Genomic DNA, 19,675 nt, shown 5'->3' on the forward strand with positions numbered 1-19,675 from the left:
TAGCCTGTGAGTTTGCAAGACATATCTGCTTGAAATGAATTTTCAAAAGGACACCCGTTTCGACATATTTCTCAAAGTGTAGGATGAAATGCACGGGCATTCCAGTTAATTTGGTACTTCAATGCATAAAAGCGTTTTGTTAAAAAAAGTGGAACAGTGCATTTTTACGGCGAGCTTGAGGGCACATATCTCCAAACTGGTGTCATTCTGGAAATTCATTCCAAGATCGCCTTGCAAACTTTCCGGCTACAAATAGAAAATTGCAATATGCACTGTAAAGTAATTAATTAAGCTAATTAGTGATTTTCGTTTATTAGTTTATTATGCATACCTGCCAAGTTCGGAGAGCCTAAATCCGGGAGATCTTCCGACCGAGGTGGGGGGGGGGGGAAGCCGTAACACCCCCCCCTCTCCCCCCCAATGTTGATATTTTCAAGTACTTCCAGATGAACTTCATTACAATTTTATTTACAGATATACAAATGACCACACGAACATCAAAGTCTCACTTTTGCAAGCATTTCAGTGTTGCTAATTTTGTCCTTCAAAAATTCTTTAAAATTTAAATTGTCGGGTCTTAAGTCCCACAACCACCATCTGATTATGAGGCACGCCATAGTAGGGGACTCCGGATTAATTTGGACTACCTGGGGTTCTTTAACGTGCACCCAATAGATAGCACATTGGCGCTTTTGCATTTCACCGCCAACGAAATGCGGCCGTAGCTGGCCGAGATTTGATCCCGCAAGCTCGTGCTTAGCAGTGTAATGCCAAAACCACTAAGCAACCATGGCAGGTGTTCAAAAATTATTCAGATAATGATTGATTGTAAGAAATTCCATTTCTTTCACATTTTGCGAGGTTGACGTTTCCCAGCAACTTGAATGAGTGGCAGTGCGTCCTCGTATTTTTCACAATGTTAAATTGCCGTTTGCACTCTGCATTGCTCTCTGGTATCAACAAAATACCCAGCGTCACTTCGGCTGAGCACTACGTTACAAATATTTGACGATACTTTTTGCGCTAGCGCTCCTTGCTTTCCTTGCTTTTAAAGCCATGACTCACCGTAGGCCTATGCAATGCCAGAGCGGCTGACACCGAGAAGAACGATGGAGAGTCTAGTGTTGCTAGTTGCGGAAGGCGGCATTCGCTGGCTAGCTTAATGAGACTAGGACGACTAGGGCACCCAACAACCCCGTCAGCATAAGGAGCGGCTCTGCGGTTAACGAAATAGCGTATGTATAGGGTTTCCCTACTACTTTCTTAATTTTGCGTGATAGAACTGGATTAGATTGGGCTGGATTTTTTTTTTTTTTTGCCAATGTGGCCTGACAAAGTGCTAGACGCGGGAACAGGACACAACAGCAATTTCCGGGAGATTTTCCTGTGAACCGTACAACCGGAAGAAATGGTCCATATCAGGGAGTCTCCCGGGGCAGGTATTATTATGTGCTTCAATTTCTCTTGCAGGTAATTTCTGCCTCTCTGAATGTTTCAGCTAAAGGACTATAATTATATTATCTGCAAAAGGCAATTTTTTAAAATTTAGGAAGACTTAGAAATGATCATCCCGTATATTAGCACAGATACTAGCATTATCTGTGTAGTGGTGTTGCCTTAAAAAGAAAGCCTGACAAAAAAAAAAAAAGAACAGAAAGAAAAGAAAGAAAGCTGGATTTGTACAACAGAATGCAATGCAATTTGTCTTGTCTTCAATAAGCTCATGCTAAGCCAAGCGAGGAAAAAGAAGGCGAGCAGGTGGCTAAATCTAGAAAGATGCATGAAACATGACCACTACAGTGCTCACTGGCATGCACATAAGCCAGTCTACAGCATTCTCACATGCCCTTAAGGTGCCAGAAATATCTAACAATTCACACTACTGGGCTAGTTGATTCATACTTTGACATTAAAAATTGCTCAAACGAAGACAACCCAACAGTGAAGAAGACTGGATTTGTGCCTGTTATGCTTTCTCGGCTCAAGCAATTGTGATGTCTCAGAAATACCTCTCTTTCAACAGGTACTATGTACAGCAACACAAGCCAGTTGTGCATCTCGCAAGAATTTGCAAGGGAATGCACACTGTCGCAATATCCTGTATCATCACCCAACCTTGACACCCCGTGCCACACCCAACCAACCTGCCCCCCCCCCCCCCCCCCATTTTTTTTCTAGGGGTCAATTTTGTAAAGGGACACTAAACAGGAAGGCTTAATCAGTCTAGAGTGATAACACATTCTGTAATGACTTCATTTTTGCTAATTTTGTGGTTATTATTATTACAAGAGGAAAATTCAGGCTAAAGTTATCTTTTTTTTTTATTTAGTGTGAATACCCCAATGCCAGTATGCTGGTGAGACATCACCGAAAAATTAACATATTTTATACTAGGACTGTTGCAATGCAGTAAAGTTATCACAACTTGCCAAGTTTGGTCTTTGGCTCTTTTAGAATCTAACACTGTCTATCTCTACCATAAAAGCTAACTATACCTGAGCAGATGGTATCAAAATCCATGACGTCCTGGTTGACTCGTGTGAGAACTTCAAGGCATCATCAGCACTTGTCTTTGTTTTTGTTACTTTTCTTGTTTATCAAGCCTCCTCTCAGGGTAAGAGCGCCGTTATTCAGTATTGTAGAAGGATAATTTACAAAAACTGCTAAACTTACTTCTCTATTTAGTGCCCCTTTAAAATAAGCTTTCGCAGTTGTTTGGGCAAGCTGGAAATTGTTGGCCACAGCAGATAGTGCCGATAAATGTAAATAGAACAGAAACGAAATGAGACAGCTGGCAGAATGTACTGTCCTTCGATCCTCTTCTGCTAGCTGATCAGCCAGCAATAATAATGAGGTTGATTGATTAATGGGTTTCAATGGAGCAAGGGCCATTACTAGCCAAAGAGTGCCAAATAATGAGGTATCTGCTGTGGCTATGTGATAGAAAACATAGCAAATTCTCCTTCCCTGCAAGAGCCTTGCAAAGGCCACACAGTGCCACAGCATACAAAAGCTGACTGTGATGCTTTAAGCGATCGCAGGCTGCATCTTATGGTTTACTTGTCTAAGTTCTTCAAAGCAAATGTTTGATAGCGACGTGGGGCAAGCATGCACAATGCCAAGTATATCAATTGCTTTTGCTTGTATTATAACAGTTTTCAGCTCTTGCGAAGTTATGCCGTCCACACCGCCTTTCCTTCTCACAAGTTACTGCAAATGGTGGAGGAAGAGCTATGATCTGGGACCTTGTTTTTGTCCCCCCCTCCCCCCCCCCCCCTCACCCCACTTGATACTTAGCAAAACAGTGTGAAGAAGATGGCTTTGTGATAGAGCAGGTATGGTAGCTTAGAACAGTTTATTTTTTTTTTTCAGTTTTAATGGCAATAGTTGTTGAGCTGTGCAGCATGGCTCATAGCAATCTAATTTTTAAACTTGTCTGTGTGTAGGAGTGCAGAACATAAAACCTGCTGGTTAAAGAGGCCCTGCACAACCCCTTTGCACTTAGTGAAAAAAAAAAAAAAAAAACAGTCCGCGAATAGCATACGCTGCTGTGAACATCTCAGAAAAATTTTGCAGTCATGCGTGGCGTGTGGAGCTCACAAGTGGAGCACAAGGTCACCTTTTTCTCTAACACTCTCTTTTCCAAACGAGGCCTCCTCCATAGCCACTTTGAAGTTGCTGGCGGCTGACATATATCGTCATTTAACAGATTCCCATAGACGACTGCTATTGGCCAATATTGTTTTTTGTATTGTATTGTATTGGACAGAATTGTTTTTTGATCAGCACGCTTCTTCTTACTGTTACTGTGTATATTTATTGATGCAATTTACTGAAAGGGCTGTATAAGCGAAAATGTGCTTTCAAATTTCGAAAAGAATTATATACTTCCGGAAGATGCTATTATCTGCTGATGCTCGGCCGCGGCCACCCGTGCAGGAATAAACTTTGGCCACCCTGCTTATCGGTGTTGTAGCCGTTGGGCCTTGCTAATTTCTATTAGTTTTGAACACTCAACTAGCCTTGATCCATGAGAAACTTAAGGTCAGACCTCACATGTTTGCCAGTGCGCGCTCACTCCAGGTCACTCCTGGCTAGATGTCTTGGAAGACATTGCTTTGTATTGAGCTATTGACAGCGCTTAAAAATGCGCAAGTTGGATGTGGATACTATCCGTTGGTCAAGCTGGTGCAGGACAAAGCCAGTCCACACCATGTAGCACGGCTAGATTGGAGCACATGAGTGCACACTCCAGCACTGCCATACAAAAAGCAAACACTGCGCATACACACTACAGTTGGCAAGTAGCTGCGTCTTCTACGTAGCGTAGATACAGCAGCCATCGTGGGGTGCTGCAACAAGCAGCATCACTGAGCGCACTGCAGCACATAGAGGATAACCATGTTTGGCATGTCGTAGGCGCTAAAATTGGAAATAGTGAAGTTTACGTGAACATCCAAAATCAAATTTGAACTGTGTGCCATGGTGATGTTCTGTAGGTGAAGCGTTGTGGACATGACCCGCTCCACCATAGCCTTTGCAATGCAAGGCATTGAAGAAGAAGAAGAAGGGAACACTGCGAAGGGGATCAAAGGTGATCTTTGACTGCCAATAACTCTGTTTCTGCTGACAGCACTGAAGTACTTTCTGCTGCAAATTTTTTCTTTAATAGCCTAGCTTAACTTCAAATGCATTTCTTGATGGATGGTTCACGACGATGGTTCAGACGATGGTTCAGAGTCCCTTTAAAAGCGAAACTCAAAGGTCGAAGATAGGAGGCCACAAACTTACTGCATGTTAAGCACTTTGAGTTTGCCAGCTTATCATTTATTGTAGCAAGCAAGTTTTAGAATGGAGTGAAAATGCATCTATCTATACACCTGCTGGCTGTGGTATGACTATAGTTAAATAACGACACTTGCAGCAAAAAAAAATTTTTTTTTTTTTACACTGAAGCATGTAAGAAAAAGCATTAAGCTATAGGATTGAGTTTATTTTACACTTGCGTTTTTGAGCCACAATCTCAAAATGGCGCTAAAACGGGCCATTGTGGTAATAACAGTTGCTGTGAACAAGCATTGCGTCAATTACAGCATCTAGCCGATTTTCCAGCAATATTGAGCAGGCTACTGAATCCCAACTCTCAATAGTGTTGTCCAAGTTATAAGGTTGTGTGTGAAGCTAGTGTCATATTCATAAAAGCACAGCTTGCCTAATTTCCTTCCAGATATTGCAGATTTTCTTGTGCTGCTCCAAAATACAATCACACATCTTGTATACATGTGTTGGCTCTGGAGCCACTGTTATTGCTGTTGAACACAACTGAAATTACAATAATTCCATTAGGGGGAGAAATAAAAGAATGCTGTAACTCAAATGACAGAGCCCAATACAAGATTGCACAGTGTGGTGAATGAACAATGCTTGACAGCATATTCTGGGCTGTGAGCCAAGGCAAAAAAGCCACACTGTCCTTCTTAAAAGAGGCCTACGCTGAGCTAAAAAAAAGTGATCGTTATTTTAGTATCTTTGCTCCTTTCCTATTAGAGGATCGGTATGCTGCACGCGCCAGCTCCGAGCTGCTCATCTATGCTGCTTACCGTGGCCGCTGCTGAGGCTGGTGGGTGGCTGACTGACTTCTTGGTCATGATAACAGTTGTAGTCTTCTGCTCGCTTGCAGGCACAGAAGTGGCTGCGGGCGTCACTGAAGTCGCAGCTGCGGCCAGGGCAGGACTCACAAGCTGCTCAGCGGCTCGGACCACTTCCATGACACGCTGCTCCACTGACTTACTGTCTGCAGGCAACGCCACTGCCTTGCCCTGTCAAACCAAAGTGCCCCGACACAGGGTGCCCAGAGCATAAATGTGTGCCCCTGCCAACGCAGGAGTAAACAGTTTGCTTACGGAGTGCCTTTCACAGGGTCCTTTAGCACTTCTTAAAAAAAAAAAAAAAAGTGCAAAGGGCCATTGAAGCGGAACCTAGCTGCTAATGTTAACAGGTGGTAGTTGTGTCGCCCTGATTGGCTTATTCAATGGCTACTTTTACGGCTTTTTGACATGACTTGTAGCTAAGATTTGCCACAGTGACCTTACAAATAGCTCGAAACCAGGTGAGAAAGCAGCTGGTTTCTTCTGCTGCTTTCTGCTAAGGAGACATTAGAGAAGAAAGTAAAGTTAGGCTGTACTAGTTGATTATGCTTCTACAATGGCAAAAAAGGCCACTCTAACATGGGGGAAGGCTTGCCAAGCCAGAAAAGATGCAAAAACCAAAGCCATGTGACGATGCCACCTCAAAGTCCACACATCAGCTCCACGTCACGTCATGGACCTCATCAGCATTCACTCAATTCAGTTAGGTGTTATTTGAAAAGACTAATTAAATTGCATTATAAAAGAACAAGAGACTCTGCCTAGCAAGTTTGTAGACTTTTCCCTCACAACATCTACCCAAATAAGAAAAGAATTACTCTGAAATGCATAACATCACAGTGATGCGCCTGCAATGTGGTTTCAGTGCGAGACTCAAGAAAGGCAAGTTTGAACTTAATATTCATCGCTAGTTAAAAACTTATTTTTCACCTACTGAATGAAAACAGAATTCTGAAACAATGTTTTACCCTATGTTGGTTTATTGTTGCTTTAGAGTTCCTTTAACACAGGGGACCAGAGATTCTGCTTCAGTTGTCCTTCATAATTTTAACCAAATATGGTTTTTAAACAAAGCATATATGTCGTAAGTGTGCCCTTCTTGTTCACTGTAATAACGTCACCTAGTATTGCCCTTTCAGAATCCCTTTAGCTATGACGATACTGCTTAGAACATTGAACACAAAACCACGCTTCATTAAAATGGCCATATTAGGCTAAAAGAAGAACTTACCTATTGCTTGAGTTAGTGCTCTTCAACTGTTTAGAGTACTGAAGAACTATTTAGACAATCTTCAAGAGGATTTGCGAAGTAACTGTGAAGGTTGTGCGAGGTAGCGAGTTTTGTGGTGCAGCCTATATAGACGGACAGATGTACAAATACATTGACAGCTGAAGGAACTCATGACAGCTACCACTATAAAATATTTGGGAGACGTGTGGATCATTTAGCTGAAGCTATGTCTCCACAAGATGAGGCATAATGATGCGCAAGATGAACTCCGAGTTAGACAAAAGAAGTTCTGTTTTTACATAACCACATAGCTACTGAAAGTTTGCTCCTGGCATTGAATCAAGATTTCTGTATCACAGAATGGACGTCAATACTTGCCGAAAATATAATTTACATTGCTATGCACTGCTTTCAAGCCTGAACACTGCTTTACAAGTAGAAAAAGAAAAGCAACAAAATAAAGCAAAAAGAATGCAACAAAGTGCAACTCAAACAAACAGCAAATGAAATCTACTAAGAATAATATGGCATAAGGTTACACACATTATGCTTACAAATTAAGTATGTGAGTATGCCTACACTACCTTACAACAAGTAGGACTATTTTATTTATTTTGTTTAGCCAATAAATGTCTCACTGAACTACTGCTGAACCATCGAACACATACACATGTAAAAAAAAAAAAAGTGTTCTACACTTTTTTCTTTTTTTCTTTCTGGGATTTACGTGCCAAAACAACGATTTGATCATGAGGCACGTCGTAGTGGGGAACTCCGGATTAATTTTGACCACCAAGGGAACATTGATGTGCCCCCCATGCACGGGATATGGGAGTGTTGCATTTTGCCCCCATCGAAAGCCGGGATTTCATCCCGCTACAGCGTGCTTAGCAGCACAACACCATAGCTGCTAAGCCACCGTGGCAGGTTATTCTACACTTTAAAAACAGTTTCCAGAAAGCTACTTAAGGAACCTTAAGGAACCCTGCACATATTAACATGTTCAAACACAACCTCTGCACTTTTATTCAACTTATGTAATTCTGTATTTATTAGGTAGCACTGACAAGTTCTTAATTTTTGGTGTTCTGACCACAGACGCTGCACTAAATAAATAACTAAATTAGATGTTATAGAGGTCCCCCTTTCTGTCTTTGACAATGGGACCTTGTCCTGTGTATATAGGGCATTTCTTTTTAGCTACACCAAATTTTTAAAAATTGCCTGTGGCAGATAGAATTGTAACCCTTGATCTAAATTACTCGATGAGGTGGCCATTACTTGTAAGAAAAATCAATGCTTAATTGAATAATGAACATAATTAAGCTGATTAGCCAATTAATTACTTGAAAAATTATACTCTGGAGTTTTACGTGCGAAAACCATGATCTGATCATGAGGCACGCCGGGGTGGGGAACTCCGGGTCAATTTTTACCACCTGGGGTTCTTTAATGTGCACCCAATGCCAATACAAGAGCATTTTTGCATTCTGCCCCCATCGAAATGCGGCCACAGTGGCGGCCCATGGCCAGTTATTTAATTACTTTCGGCACATATTTCAATCTACGAATTATAGCCGGTGAGTTTGCTAGGCATATCCACTTGGAGTAATTTAGATAAAGAGTTAGAATTATGCTGTCTGCCACAAGAAACCTTTAAAATGTTATGGCAGCTAAAATAAACCACCCTGTATACCATGTACATTTAAAATATCCTATGCATAATAAAAACGATTCTGATTTCGATTTTGTGTGCAGAAACTGGTCACACTCCAAGGTATTACAACTTAAAAGCCTTCCACTTAATGCTTACAATAAGCTGACTGCAGCTTTAATTGAAATAAATCTGAAACTGCGATTTGAAGTGTTTAACACTGCCTTGACACAATAATGCTATATTTACCTAGCATGTGCCATACGTTTTTGTTCATTGTCTTCAACAAAAACTGAGGCAACAAAATTTTAGAGGAAGGGTTGCAACTGGTGTGTGTAAGCACAAAATGGCACTGTCACTGCATTGCTAATTCTTGTTAACTTGTTTGATACCCGATTTGTAATTAAGAAATTTTGACAGCCACATAAGCAATACATAAAATGTGATGCCGCATTTTACACACCAACATCGGCAGCAAGCAATTGGGCTCATAAATGTATGAAGCTGGGCAATGGATACTTACATAACTCTCGTTTTCTCTGCAGAAGAGAAATGTGCATGGAAGAGGGTTTTTGTTCCTTTTTTCAAGCCAGTATTTTTTGATGATTAGTGCATTGGTTGTCACAAGAATGTAGTTGAAGTTAGGAGAACGATCCAAGGCCGAAAAAACTGCATGTGTATATATTTATATATATATATATATATAACAAAAATGGATGGCAAAGGAGGGTAATTGCTGTGAAAGTTGGTTCAATAAACACGCAGGTGGAGAAACTCCACTCTTTGGCAGGGCCAGAAAATGTCAATTGTACTGGCAACTCTGACAGTGCGCACGCCGATCATATGTGGTACGAGTATCCCTCTACCTTTCGCCATCACGATTGTGCAGACTACCAAGCATGCTTCATGTCACCAGACGCCGCTTAGCAACTCTAACAATCTATGGTCCTTATCTCCTCTTTTATGTTAACTCTTTCCATACCACACACACTGGGCATCTTTAGCCCACTATCGATGGTTTGAGAGCCAGGGCAGTGAATCTTTCGCTATCAACCAGGGTTAATCAAAGCTAAACCACACCAATTTTTTTTTTAGTTTTCTAAGCAGTTCAATTTTTTTCCCGCGAGGCGGCGCTTTTTGAATGCACTCCGAAGTTTTGCGATCGTAAAAGTAGAAAGCAAAAATGGCTGCCTTTATCAATGGTTTGAAACGCCACTGTCGAGATTTTCCACGTCGCTCACTGACACACTGCGCTATCGGATGTGAAGGAGGAGAAATATATTTTTGTTTTCTACGCCCAGTTTGCTTTTTTCCCGCCAGGTGGTAATTTCTGAATGCGCTCCTAAGTTTCGCGATCGTCAAAGTAGAAAGCAAAAATGGCCACCTCCAAGAGTGGCGTGCACTTTGAAAGATCATCTCGTGATTGCACTGCGCCTGCGGCTGATTTTATCGATGGATCGAGCAGCAGCAAGTCTGAGCATGCTGCTTTTTCGTCGAACTTTGGCTCTGAGAGCTACAACGACGCAAACCAGCCCGGAACATCAACGGCCTCAGCCCGCCATGCCCAACTGTAAAGCTTGCAGTTAAATTTTAGTAGCAGAATAGCTGTTCAATAAAAAATTTTGATTTTTTTTGGAAATAATGCCTATTAGATAGCAATACATTTTACATATCTCATAATTTTCGTTACATTTTTTATCAGTAGATACAAGCGTGTTTTTCCAAACTTTGTTGAATTTTATCCCACAATGTTGATTCTGCCAATTTATGTCTTTATTTATGCCATACGTCTCGTTAATAAAACTTTTATGCGTGAAAAGCACATTCCTTCTGCTTTTTGTTTAAGTATTACATAAAATATTGACTGCAGTAGTAGTTCAAAAAAAATTTTCCCCATATAGGCAAAAAGTTAAGCTGTTCGGAGGCAGTGTCCCTGATTGACAACTGTTGCATAAAGCACTGCGGCAGTGCTTTCATGTACCATTCCTCCTTGCAGTCATGTAAATGCACTTTGTTTGAAGGATGTGCATCAAGGTTGCTTTGGCTGTAAACTTTATTATTAGGGGGTGGGCGTGGGGGCTGTTCTGAAATATCTAAAGTTCTAAGAACGCATGCCTTCCGTTTTAACAACACAGTATGTGCAACGTTTCACTGAAAGAGCAACAGACAGCGCCATCATTCTATTGCAAAAAAAGATCTACATTCTTCATCCAGAATTACCGTGGGCAACACATACTAGCTATCTATTACCAGGTGAAACAGGCGAGCACTAAATCCAGTTATGGTGTGAAACAAGCTACATTACAAGATGGTACCTTTTTTTTATGTGAAATTCAAGCTTGAATAAACCAGCTAGAGCGATTGACTAAAAGTACAGTCCATGGTCACGCAATCATGCTGGTGCCAGTGCAGAGTTTCTCTTCCTTGACCCGACGGTGATGTGGGGGAGGAAAGGGTTGCTACGAGGGGGGGAGGGTACCTACGTCAGCGGGCAGGGTGGCCAGTGCTTTGCCCGAGTGCTGTGAGGAGACAGAGGTGAAGCTGTGCAAGCTGTGCGAGTCTGCATCCCTCTCCTTCTTCAGCCTTTCCTGAAGTTGACAACAAAGAGGTGAGAAGGGGCGTGTGGGTGAGCGAGTATACGCACTGCACGAGCGGTGGTACGCCGCGCGCTGTGAGCAGCGCTCTTGGCAAGTGCACACGTGCTGCGTACCTAAATATGTGTGCCGTTACAAACTTAAAGGAAATGCAAAAAGTGCTGCTAACAACCTAATATTGCTGCAAGATGAAATGAATTTGATCCATGCAGCCATTACCATAAATATAAAAAATAAGTGGGGAGGAGGTGGGGTTAAAAATGAAAGAGAAGAGGGCAATAACAGCACAGACTACATCTACCCTTTCTCGCTAACTGTGGACAGTGCTGTGAGAGCTATGGGTCACATCAGCCAATCAGAGAACAGAACCAGAAGAAAGGCTCCTTCCATTGTTACACCTCTGAGTGCCCTCCACATGGTGTCTACTGAATGCAAGTTTCATGGAACGATTAGAGGTGCACAATGGGCAAGCCCTCCTCCCTTCTCAAAACATGCAACAGGCTCCCGTGAGTCGTTACTGATTGGCTGACACAATTCTTAGCTTTTGCTGCACTGTGCAGAATTAGTGAGACAGAGTATTAGACGTGTACAATAATTAACTATAACCAGTACTCCCCTGTACCTCCAGGCTGCTTGTGAAATAAAATAAAACATAAGGATCACTGCTGAAACTATTATGGTGCAATGCAGTGAGCATAATAGAAAAATAAAAATTAAGAACAGCAGACAAGAAGCAGCACGAACAATGATTCATTATGATTTTCAGTAATGCTGCCTCCGAAAACAAAATTAAAAAACAAAACAAAAATTTAACACCTGCAAGACAAGAATTACTTTTCAGCTCACTGACATCGAAAAATTTTGACAAATGCAGTATTAAAAAGAACAGTAATAAGACATTGTATATGATACAGCAACCAATGATGGCTCAAACAAAGAAAGCAAAATGAACAACTAAAAAAAAGGACGATAATATAGTACGGACAGCAAATATAAGATAGCACAATTGCTGCTTTGTTGGGGTGTGCGAATATTCGAAACTTTCAAATAACGAATTGAACAGTGTTCTATTCAATTTGGTCTTCGAATCAAATAGTCACTATATGTAAACACAAATATGTTTCGGATACTTTAAGAATAATTTAAAACGTCAACTGAGCCCAAATAAACATAATATTGGAGCAAAAGTACGGAAAATTTTTCACCCCCACGGGCATAGTATAGATGTAAAACATGAGCACTTGCGTAGTGGAGCAGGCTAGTCACCTAGGTAGCCATACTTTAAAGGATGTACAGCGAACATTTGCGCTTCTTGAAAAGCCCTGTGCATGCAAAGAGAAACTACTTGTTTGCTCTTAATGCTCCGTTTATGCTTTTAGCAAACAATGCTTTATAACATACTATGTAATGACAGAAACGTGCTAACTTTAGGAACACCAGGATGTGAACGTTTTATACTCATTGTGATAACGGCTGTTCATTATTTGAAAACTATGCAAACGATGTTCGATTCACTTCTGGCACTATTCGATTTGTATTCGATTTGGTCTCAAAAAGCACTATTCGCACACCCTTACTGCTTTGCAAGCAGTTTTTGCAAAGCTTGCTCTTGGTAGGACTTGCCACAACAAAAAGAACATAAGCCATACTTAGTGTTGTTTCAAGTTCTTAATGAAGTAACTTGCAAATGAAATACTTTTATTTAGCAGCTTTTTTTTACGCTCTCTAGCACAGCTGGCGCAAATTGACTGAATGTACAAATTGACCACTTTACTTTCTTTGGGCTACGAAGAGACTTTGACCTTAGTTTTAACAGTGAAAAATTTTAAACTAATTCACTTGATAGCCATAAATATAGGAAAAGCAGTTTTGGCAAAAGAACACATTTTAATGAATGTCGCCTACCTACAGTAACATTCACATGCACTCTAAGCCAGGCTGAAAAATGTGGCAAATGCATGCGGTAATGCCTAATGGCCAACACGTAGCCCATTTTCAGATTAAATAATGCTCTGTTAGTTGAGTGCCTCTAAAGAGAATGTGCACAGTTAAGACGCAGGTATTACAGATTTACACATGCATGTTTGACAAGTGAAGGCTCTTGAGACACAACATTTGAAACGTGCTTATAAAAGCATACCTCTCTAAAGGGGCACTGAAACAATTTTCTTTAAACCTGAGATATGTGTCGGAATAAGTGTGATGGCTTTCAATTAATATGTACACCCCCCCCCCCATTTTTTTTAAATGAAGATCGATGGCAATACAATGAGCACAATGTTTACTTTTCTAATTCCTCCCAAGTTCATTGGTTCCTCTCAGCTGGCCCAAACGTTGATAGCAGTGCACTGCCTACTGAGCCTTTCTTTCTTTCTGCAGTGTGCTTATGGCAACCTTTTGATGTTCACTTTTCAAAGGTGTGGTGAAAAGACAAGCAGAATACATTAACTTCCTCGTTTCCTAGATGTAAAAGGCCAGGAATGTGTGTGCTTGCTAGCTTTTGCTTGCAAGTAGTTCATGCCCACGAACATTCACCCCACATCATTGTTGATGTAACATACGGTGTATAAACCTTGGGAGAGAGCAAGCAATCTGTTGTGCAAGATTGTAGGCTCCTTGCTGCATGCAGCATAGCAATAATTGGCTTGCATGTTTGCGGCCGCATTGTTTAAGCTCGGGAATGTTTTGTTACCATGTTCAAAAAGTGCTTCAGTGCCCTTTTAAGATGATGATGCTAGAAACTACTGGCAAGGACATCAGTCTCAAAGGCCAACTGCAACAAAATCCTGAACTGCATAAAAAGCCCCGCTTCAGATAATTTAGACATACAGTGCGTTCTGCGGAAAATGTTATGCTTGAAATGCGAGTCGCTGCTTCACAAAACACTCACAAAAAATCTGTGTTTCATACAGGAACTTAAAAAAAAAAAAAAACACACAGCCATTACCACTCTCCGGAAATGACATACTAAATATTTAGACTAGAGAACCAGCACCCAGGTCGTCTGCTTGCAATGCTTGTATACCATTCCCGTGTATCAGCGAACGTCTGCCAGCCACAGAGTTGTCTGCTAGCTGCTTCGTGCGCTATGCCCCCGCCGTTGCGCGATGGCAATTTTTTTTAATGCGAAGTATTCTATGAGTCAAGTCGGTTCTGTATCCGGTTGTTTACATTCAACAAGCAACAAGCAGAGCCCCGATGGATTCTGTCTCCGCTTGGAGTAGCAGAGCGCATTGGGGTGACCAACTAAGGCACAGATATGGTCCTGCGTAACGCGGATGCGATTCATGCGTGGCGGAGTTATGCTATGTCAGCGAAAATTGGGTGTTCTAGTCTAGTGTGGCTGGCACGGGAATAGAACTTGTCCTACCTCATGCCGGAGCCGCTGGAGCAGAGTGCATCTCTGGAGCAGAGTGCGTCAGCTTGGCTGACCAGCAGCATGCTGGCCTATATACAGTTCGGGTTCACTGATGCGAGCAGGCCGAGTTTGCGCCTTTGACAAACAACAAAGCACTCCCTCGCCACAAACTTGTGTACTTACAGTGCGGCAATAACTGATCGCGCACTGCTTGCCGCCGCATCTACACCTCGGCCGCCGCGTCGCGTTCTCCTTTATGACAAATGCACCATGCGGTTCCCGCTGACAGCAATTCTGGCGCCGTTTCAGAAAGCGTTTTGTTCGTCTACTTTGACACATCCAAATGTAGAGACGCGCCAAATGTCTTCAAGATGATGCACTGCCAGAAATGGTCACTCGAGAATATCCCCCCTGAATACAATTTACCTTTGCTTCTCATGCGCCATCGACGCCACATGAACCACAGCCAATGCACATTTATTTAGCAACGTTGAAATAGCTAGTCAGTTTGCGCTAAACTTTCTTCTTTCCAATGTCCATAAAGAAGATCTGGTAGTTAAAAAAAGAAGCCGCTGTTTCCTCACTCAACTTAGCAGCGGTCCACCGTCAGTCTGCGTTGAGCTGAGGCCCAACCTGTTCGTCGGTCGTTGGAACGCTATTTAAATTAAGATTAGAACATAAATCTACGAGTTTTAGAAATACTAGTAAAAGCGCTTCTGCAGTCGTATTATCCAATTTCAGGTGAACACGCGATCGCAATAACTGCATGAAAATACACTGCTCCTGTAGGGCATTGGCCGGGAAAAGAAAAAGAAACGTATTATCCCGAAAAACGTATTATGCGGAATCGTATCAACGAGATTCCACCGTGGCTTGTGCAGCTTCGTCCAGTGCAGTTTACATGCCTTGTGAACATAGGCTGATCCGCGTCAGACTTGCCTGCTGCAGTGCGGTTTACACTTGTGCTCTGAAGCTAGAAAAGATTGTTCGGCCTTCCTCTGCGTAGCGTTCGTACTGCACAGCCATTGCTTGTGTTTAAGTACATCTTCGACCACCTGATGGCCACGCAACGCGTAGGAATTCTTGCTACAGTTCAAATTACGTGCACAACGAGAAAGCACGCCGAGAGAGACACCCATCAACCTGCAAAAGTTGAGCGAGTGATGCGCCTGGGTGCCTAGCGCATCTGATAGATCAGCAGTCGTGTATGGTTATCCAACTATTTAAATGCCACTAATAAGAAAATTAAACAATTACAAACCCTGCGGCTTTGCCAAGATTACATTGATAGTGTATGCTAAGCATTTATAGGCAATTTCGTTGAAGTTGGCCTTTAAGTTTTACTTTCCTGCCAAGGGAAACGTGCCAAGAGAGAGACATAGGAGAAACAGGTGTGCATGCTAAACTCACTATGGTATCACGGTCCTCTTTTTCCCACTGGGCTGTTTCTCTGAGTGCACTTTGCTCCTGGTAGCAGTTACAAAAAGCAGCAACAAAAAGAAGGCAAAAACCAAAAGAACCCATGTTACAGCTCTGCAGCAAGTGTGCAGCTCGCTACAAACAAAGCACAACAGTAAGCTGCCTTCACCAGTTACAGTGAACGTCACAAAAACAAAACACCAATTGCATGCAGTAGACTAGTACACTTGGGAAAAAAATTTTTTTAGAGAAAATGGGCAATAACAGATGTACACATGCACAACAATCACTGTAACAAGGCACGAAAAAAGCTCTGCAGGTAAACTAAGTGCAAGGACAAAACAATGCACTACAAGCTCCTCCATTTATTTACTACACTGCAAGCCCAGCAGTTCAACAGGGCAAACTGTCTGCTCATTACTCATACTACTCCATTCGAAGCATGGAACTCAGATGCTATGTATGCATTTGTTGCCCTTGCATTTTTGCTGTTGAAATTAAAGCTAAATAAAAGTAGTGGCAGCCAGTGATGGCCAAGTGGCCACAAGCTAACGGCATGCAGTGCCATGCACAACTTCTCAAAAGCCATAATTATCTACAAGCTGCGCTGTGTGGTTTAATTTAGCACAGGTATAATGCACAGCTACCCCTAAGCCCATGCACACAACAAATAAATATGTTATCAGCCCGTCAAAATCTGAACAAACTACTTTCCTGTTACTGCAAGTGTACCTTAGCTGTTAGGAAGGCCGACGCCGACTGCTAAATAAAAAACATCGGTCAATTCGCATCCACATGGCATTTATTGTTGGGAGTGTTACAAATTACATGTTTTTTATCATCCGAACGACACTCGACTGAAATAAAGGCACACTGGCCTTTTTTAAGAATTGCGACTGCCACTATCAACAGAAAAACTTTAGCCCAAGTGACGGATGCTGCACAAGTGATTTGACCTTGTCTAGCTATGACAAGGCCAATTTAGTGCATCCCATTTTCAAAAAAAAAAAAAAAAATGGTAACCTTATGACAGCCTGTGGTGCTCACCTCCCTCAGGGCAAGTGTCACCTCATCCTCGTGATCGATGGAGGACACAGAGGCAGCAGTCTTCAGCGAGCCTCCCTGGCAAGGAGAGTCACCGCCTGGAGTCGTAGCAGCATTGTAGCCGTCACAGACCACGAGCCGTATGGTATCGCCGGCAGTCCTCAGAATGTTCACAGCCTCCTGGTGTGTAGCTCCCAGCAAAGACAGGCCATTCACCTGCACAAAGCGAGTTAAGTAGGACACTGTCAATGAGTTTCTTGAAGGCCTGCTGCAAAAAGACGCAAGAGCTGAGATAACACCCATGCTGCTAACACCTGCATCACGCTGATGTTAGGCCTCTGTGCTATTTCTTTGAAGCCTGCCGCCTAACACATATCACCTGCCTTTGGTGGTACAAAAATGGTCTTCAAATATCCTGTGGCCATATTTCACACCATTATGATTGGGAATTAGGAAGTATGAAGAACCACACGCTGTTTACAACACCTGGAGTTATTGGCAGTGGGTGAGAAAAACCTTCGATTTACTGCTATAAGCTCCGGCGGGAACTTTTTCTTTATTTTCCCCAGTATTTTGTCAGACAGACATAATATAAACTTTTCGCTTCATAAAAAAAAAAAAAAAAAAATCAGATAAGGAAAGGGTTAAAACACAGTCAAATACATCACAAAACATACCTCAATAATTCGCATTCCTGGCTTGAGCCTGCCATCCCTAAGTGCTGCACCATTCGTGTTGACCTGCACAAGACGACATAGAGAAATGGCAATGCCACTATGCTTGAACTCTAGTACAACAAAGAGAGAGAGAAAAAATATTTACTGTGACTTACCACCAGGAGGTCACGAGAAAGACTTGTATTCTGTCATGTCAGATGCTAACATGATCAAAGATGGCCTTTAAATTAGCTGTAGTGCACATGTATGACTAACGATTCTTTTGTTACTGTGAGCGACCACACTACAGTCATGAGAAAGGCAGGGAAATAAGTCAAACCTTGATATAGCGAACCTCGGCTCAAAGAAATTCACACTGTAAAGAACTACTTTCATTTCCTGTTCAGTTGAAAACCATGTATATTTTTTGGCGATTTAACAAAGTAATTGTATGATCTAGTTTCGATATAACGAAACTTTCGGTCACTTCAAGCATGTACTTGGAGCCTGTATGGCTAGTCAATCTAGCAAAAAATTGCAAATATGCCAGCCGAGGCAAAAGTTTTTACGAGCTTCCTTCCGCATGAAAAGTTTTAGCGGCAAAAAAGCCGTCAAAGCGTGCGCCAAGGTGCGGTATGCAGGAAACACCGCAGCGCTGTTTGTTGCATTCGTAAACAGCTTGCCGAGGACGCGGTGTATGTGGCAGCTCGGAGGGCTCGGAGAAACACGAGAGCTGACGATTCCATCATTGCAACAAGGATAGAAAGGGGGGATGGAGGCAGGAGATGCACAAATATGCGCCCTCTCCCCCATAGCATGCGTCACCTCCTCGCGTGCGTCCATAGGCTGGCCATGTGGCATATCTTGGAGGTAATCTGCGGCAAAGCGCAAAGGGCAGCCGAGACGGTTGGTGCCTTGATACGTATAGTATTCGCCCGCGTCTAGTGTTGGCGGTCACATAATCTCAAGTTTCCGAGACACAGTGCAAAGAGTTCGCTCACACTGCGACGTGTTCATGGTCATTGAGTGAGATCTGTTCATATTTGCCAGTATGTGTGCGACACTGATGAAACTATGAACTTCACTTCGTGTAGCTGTCTCTTTGAAATCGCCATCAATGCTCCGCCTTTCTGGCAAAACTGTGACTTTTTTTTTTCCCTGGACGAACATCCATATTTTTTTAAATACTTTTGTTAATTTGTGGGCGTCATCTGATGACGGCTGTGGGCACTAAACGCGGTCAGCCATGGCGTAAACGACTAACGGCGCTGTGCGACACAACACACGCAAATGTCCCACAGAAAACTCCGACGGAACCCATCCCACTATAATTGCCTACATTAATGCGAGTAGCATTCAAGCAATGCAGTGACACATCGTACTGCTGAAGACACCTTTATATACAGCCTGCAGTGAGGGAAGTGGGCTAATAATGCAAATCGCATTAACCTCTTTCGTGGCACGCTATTAGCCTGAATTCTGACCAAAAATGGCCAAATAACTTTTAGACTCCAGCTGCCAATTTTTCAAATTTCCCTGGGAAGAATAAAATCACTTCTGCTTGCACTGTCCCATGGATTTTGCGCTTACATCTATTGAAAGCACTTAACACCTTTGGACGCCACAATGAAAGCTTCATTAAAGGGACAATAAAGGGGAAAATGATTTCTTCTGTATCAGTAGATTACCCTTCCACAACACCGAAAACACCACTCTTACCGCGAGAAATCGCTTGGTAAGCCAAAAAGAAATGAAAAACACAAAGGCGAGTGGCGACGCCACCTTGAAGTTCCCGCACCAGCGCACCGTGAAGTCATGAATTTTGACAGCGTCTTCTAGGTCTCAGTTAATTATTTAGCGGTAAAGATTGACTACATTGTGTTCTAAAAGAGCCCAAGACTGAATATAGCAAGTTTCGTGAACTTTATTGAGCCAACGTGACCCAAATACGAAAAATTACTTTAGAAGTCGTGACGTCACACTGAAGCACGGACGTTGGGGCCTTCCGCGCGAAATTCAGAAAATTAACTTTGAGCTTCACTTTATCTTTTAATAATTGACCTATTGCAGT

At 42.3% G+C, this 19,675-nt stretch overlaps 1 protein-coding gene across 1 annotated transcript in view; it reads right to left on the reverse strand.

Moving 5' to 3' along the window:
• Positions 1-19,675, reverse strand: part of LOC119450093 (protein scribble homolog) — a 152,821-nt gene that overhangs the window by 30,208 nt on the left and 102,938 nt on the right. Inside the window, 5 exon segments of the mRNA XM_037713454.2 lie at positions 5,601-5,819; positions 11,017-11,121; positions 15,896-15,952; positions 16,952-17,164; positions 17,626-17,688. Coding sequence (XP_037569382.1) covers positions 5,601-5,819; positions 11,017-11,121; positions 15,896-15,952; positions 16,952-17,164; positions 17,626-17,688 — 657 coding nt within the window.

The sequence above is a fragment of the Dermacentor silvarum genome, chromosome 4 (genome assembly GCF_013339745.2).
Source record: "Dermacentor silvarum isolate Dsil-2018 chromosome 4, BIME_Dsil_1.4, whole genome shotgun sequence".
NCBI classification, from domain to species: domain Eukaryota; kingdom Metazoa; phylum Arthropoda; class Arachnida; order Ixodida; family Ixodidae; genus Dermacentor; species Dermacentor silvarum.